This window comes from Muntiacus reevesi, chromosome 19 (assembly GCF_963930625.1).
Source record: "Muntiacus reevesi chromosome 19, mMunRee1.1, whole genome shotgun sequence".
Lineage (NCBI taxonomy): Eukaryota > Metazoa > Chordata > Mammalia > Artiodactyla > Cervidae > Muntiacus > Muntiacus reevesi.
The window spans coordinates 272,736-285,125 of record NC_089267.1 but is presented as its reverse complement, the minus strand read 5'-3'; the positions used below and the strand labels follow the sequence as shown (position 1 = coordinate 285,125).

General features: G+C 47.4%; 1 protein-coding gene across 1 annotated transcript in view; it reads left to right on the top strand.

Moving 5' to 3' along the window:
• The first annotated feature begins 2,881 nt into the window (after positions 1 to 2,881).
• The window catches only part of LOC136150802 (exocyst complex component 1-like), a 49,113-nt gene continuing 39,604 nt past the window's right edge, over positions 2,882 to 12,390 (top strand). The window contains 5 exon segments of the mRNA XM_065911574.1: positions 2,882 to 4,494; positions 7,651 to 7,688; positions 9,746 to 9,973; positions 10,187 to 10,319; positions 10,902 to 11,029. Of these exon segments, the coding sequence (XP_065767646.1) occupies positions 9,764 to 9,973; positions 10,187 to 10,319; positions 10,902 to 11,029 (471 nt within the window). The 5' untranslated portion in view covers positions 2,882 to 4,494; positions 7,651 to 7,688; positions 9,746 to 9,763.

Genomic DNA, 12,390 nt, shown 5'->3' with positions numbered 1-12,390 from the left:
ATGGTGGTGGTGGAAGACAGGGGATCTGGTAAACCCGAATCCATTATCCTTCCTCTGGGTGGCTGGACTGCAGAAGAGGTTAGCTTTTCATCTTGTGCTAGGGCTAATGGGTTTCCCAGTGGAATAGACTTGTTAGGCTTCTTCCTATTGTTGGCCCCAGATGTGGGTTCAATGGTGAGTTCTGGGTTTCAAGCTTCACTTGAAACATGGGTACCTCTGTTGACCACGTCCACAGGTAAATAAGTCGAGGCTCGGGTCCAGGCATCGCTGCCACTGGGTGCTGTGTTCTCAGAACCAGGAAGAGCCATGTGGTATGAGTAGTGGTTGTCCTTGGAGTCAGAGGTAGACTAGAAAGTAAAGTCTGAGGAGGAGGTGCATCCATAGCTTTGATGTCAAAGACTGGTTTGACATCTGTAGAGATGCTGACTGCTGAAGCATAGATAACTGCCGAAGCCATAGGTGGGGGTCTGGGGGAGGCAGGAGCCGAAGCCATAGATGGGGGTTTGGGGAAAACAGGAGCTGAAGCAATAGATGGGGGGCTGGGGGAGGCAGGACCTAAAGCCATAATTTGGGGACTGAGGGAAAGAGCCAAAGCCCTAGAGAGGGGGCCAGGGAAGACAGGACCAAAAGCTGTAGATGGGGGGCTAGGGGAGAGAGTGGGCAGAACCCTAGATGGAGGGATGGGGAAGACACTGGCTGGAGTCCTACACAGTGGGGCCGGGGAAGACAGGACCCAAGGCCGTAGATGGGGTTCCAAGGGAGACATTAACCAGAGTCCCAGGTGGGGGCCCGGGGAAGGCGCCAGCCGGAGCCCCAGATGAGGGCCCGGGAAAGGTAGCAGCCTGACCCCCAGGTGGGGGCCCGGGGAAGACGAGAGCCTGATCCCCAGGTGGGGGCCCGGGAAAGGCAGCAGCCTGATACCCAGGTGGTGGCCCGGGGAAGGCGGCAGCCGGAGCCCCAGGTGGGGGCCCGGGAAAGGCGGCAGCCTGACTCCGAGTGGGGGCCCGGGGAAGGCGCCAGCCGGAGCCCCAGATGAGGGCCCGGGAAAGGCAGCAGCCTGACCCCCAGGTGGGGGCCCGGGGAAGGCGGCAGCCGGAACCCCAGATGAGGGCCTGGGAAAGGCAGCAGCCTGATACCCAGGTGGGGGCCCGGGGAAGCGGCAGCCGGAGCCCCAGGTGGGGGCCCGGGAAAGGCGGCAGCCTGACTCCGAGTGGGGGCCCGAGGAAGACGACAGCCTGACCCCAGGTGGGGGCCCGGGGAAGGCGGCAGCCGGAGCCCCAGATGAGGGCCTGGGAAAGGCAGTAGCCTGATACCCAGGTGGGGGCCCGGGGAAGGCGGCAGCCGGAGCCCCAGATGGGGGCCCGGGAAAGGCGGCAGCCTTAGCCCCAGGTGGGGGCCCGGGAAAGGCGGCAGCCTGACCTGCGGGTGTGGGCCCGCGGAAGATGACAGCCTGACCCCCAGGTGGGGGCCCGGGGAAGATGGCAGTCGGAGACCCAGATGAGGGCCCGGGAAAGGCGGCAGCCTGATATCCAGGTGATGGCCCGGGGAAGACGGCAGCCGGAGCCCCAGATGAGGGCCTGGGAAAGGCGGCAGCCTGATAACCATGTGGGGGCCCAGGGAAGGCGGCAGCCGGAGCCCCAGATGAGGGCTCGGGAATGGCGGCAGCCTGACCTCCGGGTGGGGGCCCGCGGAAGACGACAGCCTGACCCCCAGGTGGGGGCCCGGGGAAGACGGCAGCCGGAGCCCCAGATGGGGGCCCGGGAAAGGCGGCAGCCTGATAACCATGTGGGGGCCCAGGGAAGGCGGCAGCCGGAGCCCCAGATGAGGGCTCGGGAATGGCGGCAGCCTGACCTCCGGGTGGGGGCCCGCGGAAGACGACAGCCTGACCCCCAGGTGGGGGCCCGGGGAAGACAGCAGCCGGAGCCCCAGATGGGGGCTTGGGAAAAACAGAGGCTCTCTGCTGCCCATCAGTGGCTGCAAATGTAGGGTGAGGTTTGGTTTGGGAGTGAAAGGCATAGTTAAAGATTGAAGCAGGGCAGGAGACCGTCGGCACAAATGGCGCTGGTGGTGTCTGGTCTCCCTGCAGTGCGTGTCTGCTCCACCCCAATACCTGGGGGAGACTGAAAGGTTACAGCATGAGCCGGGGGAGTAGTGTCCATGTCAGTGACGTCCTGATCTGAAGGAGACAGGAAGGTTACACTTGGAGATGCTGTGACTGTGGTGGTGAAAGGGACTCCAGTAGAAGTTGTAGCAGGGGGAGCGATGGGGCGGTCTGGAAGAGGGGTGAGTAAGTATGAGGGAGGGGGAGAATCTACACACATGGGTGTTGGGGATTCATTTTTGTCGGAGGGTGGCTGGAAGGGGAGGGTTGGGGTGCTCAGGGGTGTGGAGAGGTCAGAAATAGAAGGTGGTGTTGCTCTGACTGCACACGCAGTGCCCGCATCCTCCTTGAGGGCAGTTCCCACAGTGGGATTGGAAACTGGAGGCAGAGCATCTGCAGGACTAGCAGAATGAGAGTCCACGGGGGCTGTGTGTCTTGCCACCCGATCCACATAAGGTGTCAGGCAAGGTGGAAGGCCAGCCAGATTGGGGAATCTGGAGGACAGGTCGGCCAAGTTGGTGGTGGTAGGAGGGACCTGCAACGTGTGACTGACCGGAGGCAGGGAGCCTGTGGTCCCTGGGGCAGGCGGGGCGGCGCTGCGGCGTCGCATGGCCTGCCTTGGATCCCTCAGGATTCTGTTCCTCTGACGGTCCCTGTTTTGTTTCAGGGTGCCCCGGGTTTTGGCGCGAGTCATGGCTGGAAGCTTCGGAGGCGGGGGAAGGTCACTGCGACCCCAGAGCAGCGGCAGCGGGGGCGGCAGTGGCGGCGGCGGGGGCGGCAGTGGCAGAAAAAGCGGCGGGGGCGGCAGTGGCAGAAAAAGCGGCGGGGGCATCGTCCTCTTGCGGGGGCGCCCACTGCCGGCGGCTCCCAGGGGAGAAGAGCTTCTCCGCGGGGTGTCTGAAGGTGGCTCACGCTGCAGCGCCTTCCCGGACATCGGTGACTCTGGGCAGCCGGGTTGGTGGTCTTCACCCAGCACCACTTCTCCTGGCCTCTCGGGCAGCAGGCTGCAGCGCGGACTTGGGGCAGAGAGCACCGTGGCCAGGGGGCCAGGCTGCGAGGGAGGCCGGCCGTCTCCAGCAGTGCCGTCTGAGCAGATGGCGGGGCTTTGGGAGGAAGGCTTCGTCCGAGACACCTGGGCTTTCTCACTGAAGTTGCCTCCTGGGTGCCCCGGAAGGAGGTTTGGAGGCTCGGGAGGGCAGTGGAGGGGCGGGAGGAGCCCGCCGGTCTCCTGGGGCCTAGGTGTCATTGTCATAGCCCCGCTGCGGTCCGGACTCATCTTTCCGTTGTCCTCTCCTTCGGCCTCTGTCACGCCTTCCCTTTGATCTTCCTGGACCATGGCCTTACTCTCCTTTGCGCGAGGAAGTGGGCGGTGACTGGTTGGTACCGGCTTCCCAGCCTTGGCTACCTGAACAGGTAGCTCAGGGAGTGAACGCAGGAGAGTAATTTTGCGCCCCGGTGGAGGAATTCTGACGGTTCTCGAAGGTCCGAACATCATGGAATTACGAGTGGACAGGACGGGCTGCTGCTTCGGCCGCTCCCTCAAGTTCGCCAGGGGTAGCCCGCCCACACGGGAGTACCCAGCCTGCTGGATTGGGTACCACCTTTTCGGCATGCTGTAAAACCCGGACGATGAGGGCACTGGATCCTGGTTGAGCAGCCTGCGACCAGGTTGTAAAGCAGGAGCTGGGGCGGCGGGGTGACCCCGGCCAGATGTGGTGGCACCCCGAGGGCGCAAAACCAGCGAGCGCCGGCCCAGCGGGCGCCGGCGGCGGAGCCCAGAAAGAAGTTTACACAGTAAATTGCCCGTATTGTGCGCCAAATAACCCGAGAATAGAATGTGAAACTGCGAGAGCGTCTCCCTAGCTTCTTACTCCTCTCGCGGTCAAACACGCCCTGGAGGGAGGAGGACTCAGCCTGGCAATTGTGACGCGTCCATGGTATACGTGTCACAGAGAAACTGCAAATTCCGGGGCAAAGGGCGGGCCCCAGTGCACGACCCCTCCCGGGCTCTCTAGCCGCTGAGACCTCCCACTGTGGGTGGCAGGTGTTTGGCACCAGATGGGCCACCGTGCAGAGACTCTTCAGGACCGTGGGGGCCTCCTTCTCCAGAGCTCATCCCATCTAGCTCCTCATCATGCAGCCCCCTTGGTGCCTGCGTGTGTATCTGCCGGCCCTTCCCTGCCTGGGTCTCAGAGACCTGTGCAAAGCTGACTGCAGGAGCCACCCACCCTCCCGGGGGTGGTCCAGCACCTGTGGGGACCTCTCCAGCTTCTCTGCGAGGCCAGGAGCCAGGAGCACCTTCTCCGCCGCGGCTCCTCTGCCATCATCACCAGCCGGAATGCAGAGCCCTCACCTGGCCAGGTGCTGCACCCCACCACGTCCTTTTCTGGCGGGTAAGCCTCTTTCTTCACTTCTTTTTAGAAATTTGGTACAACAGTTAAATCTTAGACTGTTCTTCAGGGTGTGCAGATGGTAATGGCTTAGCCAGGATGTGACCCAAACCTGCTCTGGGCTGTGGTGCCTCCCCGCCATACATGCTTCACGTGTTACTGTTCTTTTCTTGTCCTCCTTATGGCACTTAGCCCTAAGTGTCATACCTATAATGAGTCTATATCCTACCCTGTAGGTTTTCTTTTGCTCAATTCATGAATTGATCACCTGCTGCGTTGGGTTCTGATCTCAGAAGAGGCAGGTTAAGGACCACCAGTTGTCAGCATAGCACCAGCGGAGGTTTTCCCTTTGGGATAGTTTGAAGGATCCAGATATGTAAAGATGATAGTCTAGATAAATCATGGGCTTTCCTGAAAGAAATTTACCAGTGCATTATTCTGTATGGATTAGAAGCCTGTTTCTGTGGCCTTCCTGGAGTGTGTTCAGTAAGGCAGCTCATTCATGTTGAGAAAGCAAACACATCACTTATTGCAGCTTCATAGTGGAGCCCTGTGTCAGCTTCAGTCAGTCAGTACAGTTTGGTCACTGTGAGCATGTCAGCTGGGTCCACTCTTTACTACCATATATAATTCTAAAGATTCTTATGCCCAGGAGAGAAGTCACACTCTTGGGTGTCTAGGACAAGGGAGACATGTTATTATTCACAAGGTAGAAGCTTCAAAAGAATAGGATAGGACTGAAAACTCCTAGTCTAACATGGCTTTATCGAGTTTGAATCTTGTTTCTTTGGCTTACTTCATTGGAGTGTTTTCTTTCTCCTGGGCTGACATTGTGTGTTACACAGCAGGCATGTGACATGTAGAGGTTTCAGAACCCAGAATTGTATTGATCAGTGAAACTTTATTTATATATTTTAGTTTAAAATCTATTTAAAATAACACTGGACATAATTCATATATTATAAATTAGTTTGCCCTCTGCTCTTGAGATTCTTTTTATAGTATGTCAGAGTAAATTTGGACTTCCATCCCCAAGAAGATTTGAGATTGGAGGACACAAAAGGTTTTTCTCAGACCTAAATTATGTCTGAAAAAAGCGAGAAATATCATAAGCCCTATCTGACCTCTCTAGGAGCAGAAATGATTTACAGCTGTGGCATTTAACCATAATTCCTTGATCTCATTTGAGAAGAGTTCAGTAAGGAACAATCTCTTCATTTTTGTTTCTTCCTTATTTTCTTGTCTTGCTTACCAACAATCCATTGTAATCCATGGATTGATATGGCAGCAGGCTGAGTGGTCTCTGGAGCTCATACAATTAACTTTTTTCCCTAAAATAACTTTAATTTCCTTGTTTTTCAGCTCCTCTTCTTTCCTTGCCCTTTGCTATAACCAGAACTCACTGAAAGCTAACTGGCTTTGTGCAGACCCTCCTTAGGACAGTCTTTCCTTAGTTATTTTATTCATCACTCGGTTTCATTTTTTGCCTTCTCGAAATATGTTGAAATCTTTCTGTAGTTGATGACTTCCACAACCTCTTGGCTTTTACTGGCTTATTAATTTTGGTATTTCTACACTTTTATTTAAGTATGGTTTCAGAAGGAACAGAAAGTAAATGTGTCCTAGTCTGCCATCTTGAGCTGAAAATCCCTGTCAGTTTTAGCATCCAGCATTCCCATGGGGTGGGGCGGGGACCTTGGCATTAATAGGTGTAACACTCAAGATTTCAGCTTTTCTTGGGCAGTCACTAAGGACATAGTATGTGGTAATTTCTAATGGGAAAATAATAACTATTTCATGGAATTTATTTGAGGATTACATTAGATAATGAACATACAAATGCTTTCTAAAGTTTCAAAGTCCATAAAAATGTTTCTTGTTATTGATTTGGTGCTACTTCAGTTTTACTTGACAGTGATTCATGACCTTGCTTATGTGAGAAGATGCCTTCTGAAACAATTATGATCATTTAAAATATTTGTTTATTTTAAATGTTTACTTGTGTAAGGAGCTGTGCAGAATGAACTGGGCATCCCCTGCCCCCTAGTGGCTAAAAAGCTGCACACAAAACACTTTTAACATTTCCAGAGTGACTTGGAAAGGGCTGAGAGCTGGGAGACGCCGCTCTAAGGGACTTGCGTTTGTGTACTGCAGTCTGTAATTGCCTGTGCCGAAAGTTTTAGCCCCTCTTTTTTTTCTGGCATGTTATCTAAAGCTGGCTAATTAGCATTCTTAAGAGTAGATCATTTGTTACTTTGAATTAGGTGTGTTTTGTTCAAGGACAAGTTAACATATGTCAAGTCATGCTGAATGTAGATTCTCATTTTCATACAAAATAATGAATATCTAAAACACTTGGAATTTGTGTTTTAAAGCGTGTCCTGTGAATTGTTGAAAATCAGTAACTTTGTTTCGAGGTTTATTTAAGGGTAAAATTATTTTTTTCATTTTATCTCTCGATCTCAAGATTTATGTAAAATCCCATATGCTGAGTCTGTTCTTTCCAGAAAGTGAACTGAAACATTTATCTAGAAAGCATCTCAGTTCTGACCTCCTGGTCTTTTGTTTTGAAGCAGGAAGACAGCTGAAATTTTTGTAGTTTTACACAGCCATGATGTTGTTCTTACTATACAGATATTGAGAAAGTTTCTATTAGCTGATCCTTAGAAATTTTATAAACACATGTGAAAAATTTTTACAGAGAGAAATGGAAAGTTCAGTTAATATTTTCCTTGCCCAAAATAAATTATGAATTGTAGATGCATTTTTAAAATTTCAATTGAAAGTTATTTGGAGGAAAACACAAAACATAACAAAGATAGAAAGAACAAAAATAACAGAAGAAGGTGTTACCTGGAAAAAAAAGGAAAGCAAATTGTTCCTCATGTGTCCTGAATTATAAGCATTATTGTATTAGAGCAACAGTTATCTCAGGTAGAGAAAAAAAAAGGTTAGGCTTGTACACGTGTTTCGTTTCCGGTTGTATATTTGTTTTATAGTTTAATTATGTTTTGGGAAAGTGTGACTAAGGCCTGTTTTAACACAAGTCAATAAATTAGACTGCATGCTTTTGTTATAATAGACATGTTAACATATGCGGTTCTTCATAAAATAAGTTTTTTTTCATATATTTTGAATCATTTTTTTCCTATTTTTCAGCCTCTAAATGTGACCTGTGCTTATAACTGACCTTACCTGTAAGTACAATGCTGTTGTCCTTCCTAGTTTTTTACTACTTTATTTTTAATTTTTACCCTCTTTTAAGAATCTGTTCCAAGTGGAGAAAATCAGAGTGTGACAGGAGGTGAGGAAGAGGCAGTGGATGAATGCCAAGAGTTAAATGCAAGAGAAGAGCGGGATATTGAGATAATGATGGAAGGCTGTGAATATGCAATTTCTAGCGCCGAGGCCTTTGCAGAAAGGTTGTCCAGAGAGCTGCAGGTGTTAGATGGGGTCAGCCTTTCTTGTAACGTGTGGCTAGTGATGTGTGGTAAGCTGAGGAGACTGGTGATGTTCATATTCTGCTGCCGCTGCCTTTGAGCCTAGACGGTGGGATCGTTGCTGTCTTTCCCTAGAAGCGCATCACCAGCTGCCTCCCTCTGTCTTTCACTGTTCTTGGTCCAGAGACAGAACCATTCCTATTAGGCCAGTGAAGGCAGTTGGCTGAGGTTCTGGATTTGGGGAGGTTCTTGATATGAAGTGATGGAAGTAGAAAGTAGCCAACCTGAAACCACCCTGGGGGTTGATTCCCCCAGCCTCTGGAACACTTCAGAATAGTTCAAGGCAAGAGAATAACATTTTTGTGGTTTGGGGGGAAAAAAATAGGTACAAGTTAGAAGGAGAGAGAGTGAGCTGAAAGAAGCGAATCCTTTACCCAAAGAGAGCAAAATAGTGTAGTGAAAACAGGAGAGCCAGGGCAAAAGGATGTTTGACGACTCCTCTGAACTGCTGTGGAATAGATGCTGTTTATTTGTATGCACATATCTGAGCTTGTACCTACATGTACATCTTTAGGAAGTAAAAAGCTACAAGTAGCACCTGTCTTATGAGAAAAATCTAAAATGAGAGTGTTTTGTGAGGGGGGTGTCGTTTTGTTAGGCAAAGTATGAATTTAAGAAAAACTCTGAGAATAAGGAATGTTTTTAAGACTTAAAAGAGTGTTGGCATTTTATACATGAAAGGTACAGAAGTTGTAAGGTTGAACTGAGGTCCAGAGATTACACCAATAGCCCAAGCTTACAAATTTGTAGAACTCTCTGGAAGTAAAGCCTAGAAGAGACTTCAAGATGTTGAAGTGAAAATTGTCCTGGATCAGTTCAAGTCACAGCTCTGCTGCTTAAGATTCAGTGGGTCAGAGCTCTGCTGCTTTACAGTTGGGCTGCACCTCCATGGGAGTTATTATGAATAGTATATAAAATAACATGTGAAATTTTAGCATCACCCATACAATGATATTATTTTAACTCTTTATCCAAATTTTTTCCTCATATCATGTTATCTGCCTTCTTAATGTGGCTTTGTGGTTTGTATTTTCTAGTTAATGTTGCCTCTGTGTTTCAAGTCATCATATTACTTTGCAGCTTAATTTTGGGTTTGAAAGCTTCCATATTTCAGGGAATTGAGAATCAATAGAGTCTTTAGAAAATATTAATAAGGGGTCGGTGGTTTGTTGCTACTTTGTCTGGAAAAAAAAAGTAGTTGCAAATGAAAGAGAAAAGAAAGAATATTGTAGAAGGAGCTATCTTATGGCAATAGACTCTTCCACATCCTATTAGTACCAATCATGCTACAGTTATAAATTAGTTCCATGTATCTGTTAAAGACTGGCATGCTACTGCTACCCTCTTAACTAAGGTATTAGCATAGGTGATTATTATGCTTTTGTTTAGGGTTTTACATAAATGTTGCAGATTATAGAAAATGTCTATAGTTGATAGAGCTGGAAGCAGCGTCAGAGATGGTATAACCTAACGGCACTAATGAGAGTCCACCATTGCTGATGATACATCATGGCGCATGCCCTAAATATGCGGTATTGAGATCTGGTCCCTAACCTCCACATAAGGGGACGTGTGCTTCCCTGAAATACTGTGTGAAAAAGTGGAGTGTAAACACAAAGCAGCCAATTAAAGTAGACGTGTAGATGTGTGTGTCAGCCTTTGTTGCCGCTGCTGCTGAGTCACGCTGCTGTCAAAGATTTATGGATATTTCATTTGAAGAATATGAAGTATTACTTCTCTTTTTAACTGTGTAGGCCAACATCCAGTCTATCATGGCCTCTGAAAAGCAAGTCAACATCCTAATGAAGTTACTGGATGAGCCTCTCAAGGAGGTGGATCAGATTGAATTGAAACTGAGCAGTTATGAGGAAATGCTCCAAAGTGTAAAAGAACAGATGGATCAGATCTCCGAAAGCAACCACCTCATTCATCTCAGTAACACTAATAACGTAAAACTCCTGTCTGAGATAGAGTTTCTTGTGGTAAGCATGGTTATAAACTACTAGCAACAATTAAAAAAAAAAAACAAAACTAATGATCTCTAAAGCCCATTTGCAAGTATTTTCTAGTTTCCTTAGGAGAGCAAGATTTAAAAATACTGAAGTTTCAAACACCCAGTAATAGGATTGCGTAGCATCTTACCTGTAAACTTCCTAAGAGTACACAGACAAATGGTGTGTTTGTTTACTTTCCAGAGCCACATGGACCTGGCCAAAGGTCATATAAAGGCACTTCAGGAAGGAGATCTTTCTTCTTCCAGGGGCATTGAGGCCTGCACCAATGCTGCAGATGCCCTGCTGCAGTGCGTGAATGTAGCTCTTCGACCAGGTATGACCATAAAATCTGCCCAAGAACCTGGGACTAAGCTTCTGACTTAGTGTAAAGCTTTTGACAAGAAGTCCATGAGGCAGGTGGTTTAGGGTTAGATTATTAGCTATTGAAACAAGTTTCACTTACTCTCAAACATAATTTATATTGGCACGAAGAACTTGTTCATTTCAGTACCTTCTGATTGACCATCAGTGACTCTGCGTTAACACCAGCATTTTTCTTCAGCGCTGTTCACAGGACCTAGCACAAAGTAGATGCCGTAAGGCTTTGCTAGACCAGCGGTTCCTAAACTTGAGCTTGCATCGGGATCACGGCTAGGGGCCAGCGCAGAAGCAGTAGGTCCGCTCTGAGGCCTTAGAATCCATGTTTCTGACCGTTCCCAGGTGAGGCTGAGGCAAGACCGCAGCGTGAGGATCGCTGAGTTACACTGTTTTTCCCCCTTACCTTTCTTTTATAAACACACGCATAAACCAGCAAAAGGTTGAGTTCTTCAGAACTGAAATACGGCTTCTGTTATGAATGCACTCCTTAGACATCCGGGAGCTCTCTAACCCGTTGAATAAGCTGTCACGATTTCAGGCCATGACGTGCTTCTGGCAGTTGAGCAGCAGCAGCAGCAGCAGCAGCAGCAGCAGCGTTTCAGTGATTTGCGAGAGAATTTTGCCCGGAGACTGGCCAGTCACCTCAACAATGTTTTTGTTCGACAGGTAATTTTATCTTATTATAGTACTGGCATGTTCCTGTAGCTTGAAATGAAATGGTCACAGAAAAAAAAATTTAATGTATTTAATTGGGAGCACAATATGTTCCTTTCTATATTTATTTGATTTTAATATTTTTAGATATGTATGTATTTGCTCATAGATGTTTTGGGGGCCTCAGTGGTCTCCTATGAAGACAGTTCCTTTTAGCCAAAATTCCCTAAGTTTTAAATAATTGTGCTTGCATGTTACATATACCCCATTTAGACAATCTTGTTTCTAAAAATAAGTCCAAACTTGTTACGTTTTTAATGTTTGGCCTGTTTTATTTTTCAGTATTTTCAAGTGAGAACAGGGACTTGATTCCATGTTTTCAGTATTTCATTGGCTCCATATACTTATAAATATGAGAAAAATGACTAACTCAATTGTAAATTCTAGTTGATTTAATCTTATAGAAAACCTTTATCTCTATTTCTATGTGGAAAGGGTGTTATAATTAAGGTTGTGGCAATGATATAAATGTTACTGTTAAGTATACCTTAGAGGGATTTGACTAGAAGGTGCTTTTTTTAATAAATAATAAATTAGACTTAATATTTCTTGAATAAATTAGGTGTCATAAATTAGATTTTGTGTATTTATGATCTCTTTAATAGGGATTTGGGGCCAAAAAAAAGTTGAGTGAAATTTTGTTCATCAAGAAATGCTGACTGATATTCCAGGTTCTTATTTTGTTTTCACTTTGTAGTATTCTGAAACAATTGTATTTACTCTATTTTATTTCTGATTAGTTTACTCAGGCCCTCCTTCAACTCTATAACAGGTCCTACTTTCTTTCCGTGCCTGTGAGTACATCAACTTTGGCTCCAGCTTCTCCGATTCTTTTTTTTCCCCTGTAAGGTTTACTAAGCTTAATAGCAGCAGAATCTTTATAGTTATAATTTACTGATTTGAGCTACCTGTTAACCATATTTATGGCAGTTTTTTTAATGTCCCATAACAGAAAGTTTATTTAGATCCAAAGGCATTTAATCTCATTCTGCTTGCCTTTCTTTCTGTCATTCTTTCATTCACTCACTCACTCCTTTATTTGGAAGTCATTTGCCAAGTGATTAAAGATGCATTCCAGACGTTTCATTGGAATAGATGAGAGGCTGATTCTTTGCTCTAGTTGCTCACGATCTAGAGAAGGGCGACAAACAGACTGAGGGAGGGTGTATGTTATGGTGGTACCATGGGAGTAAAGGAAGATCAGCTAACTAACCGCGCAAGGGGGAACCAGGGGAAGACTCTCTTAACATTCCACTTGACTTGAAAAGCTTCAGGAAAAAAGTAAACCTAGGAATCACATAGGAAATACTAAT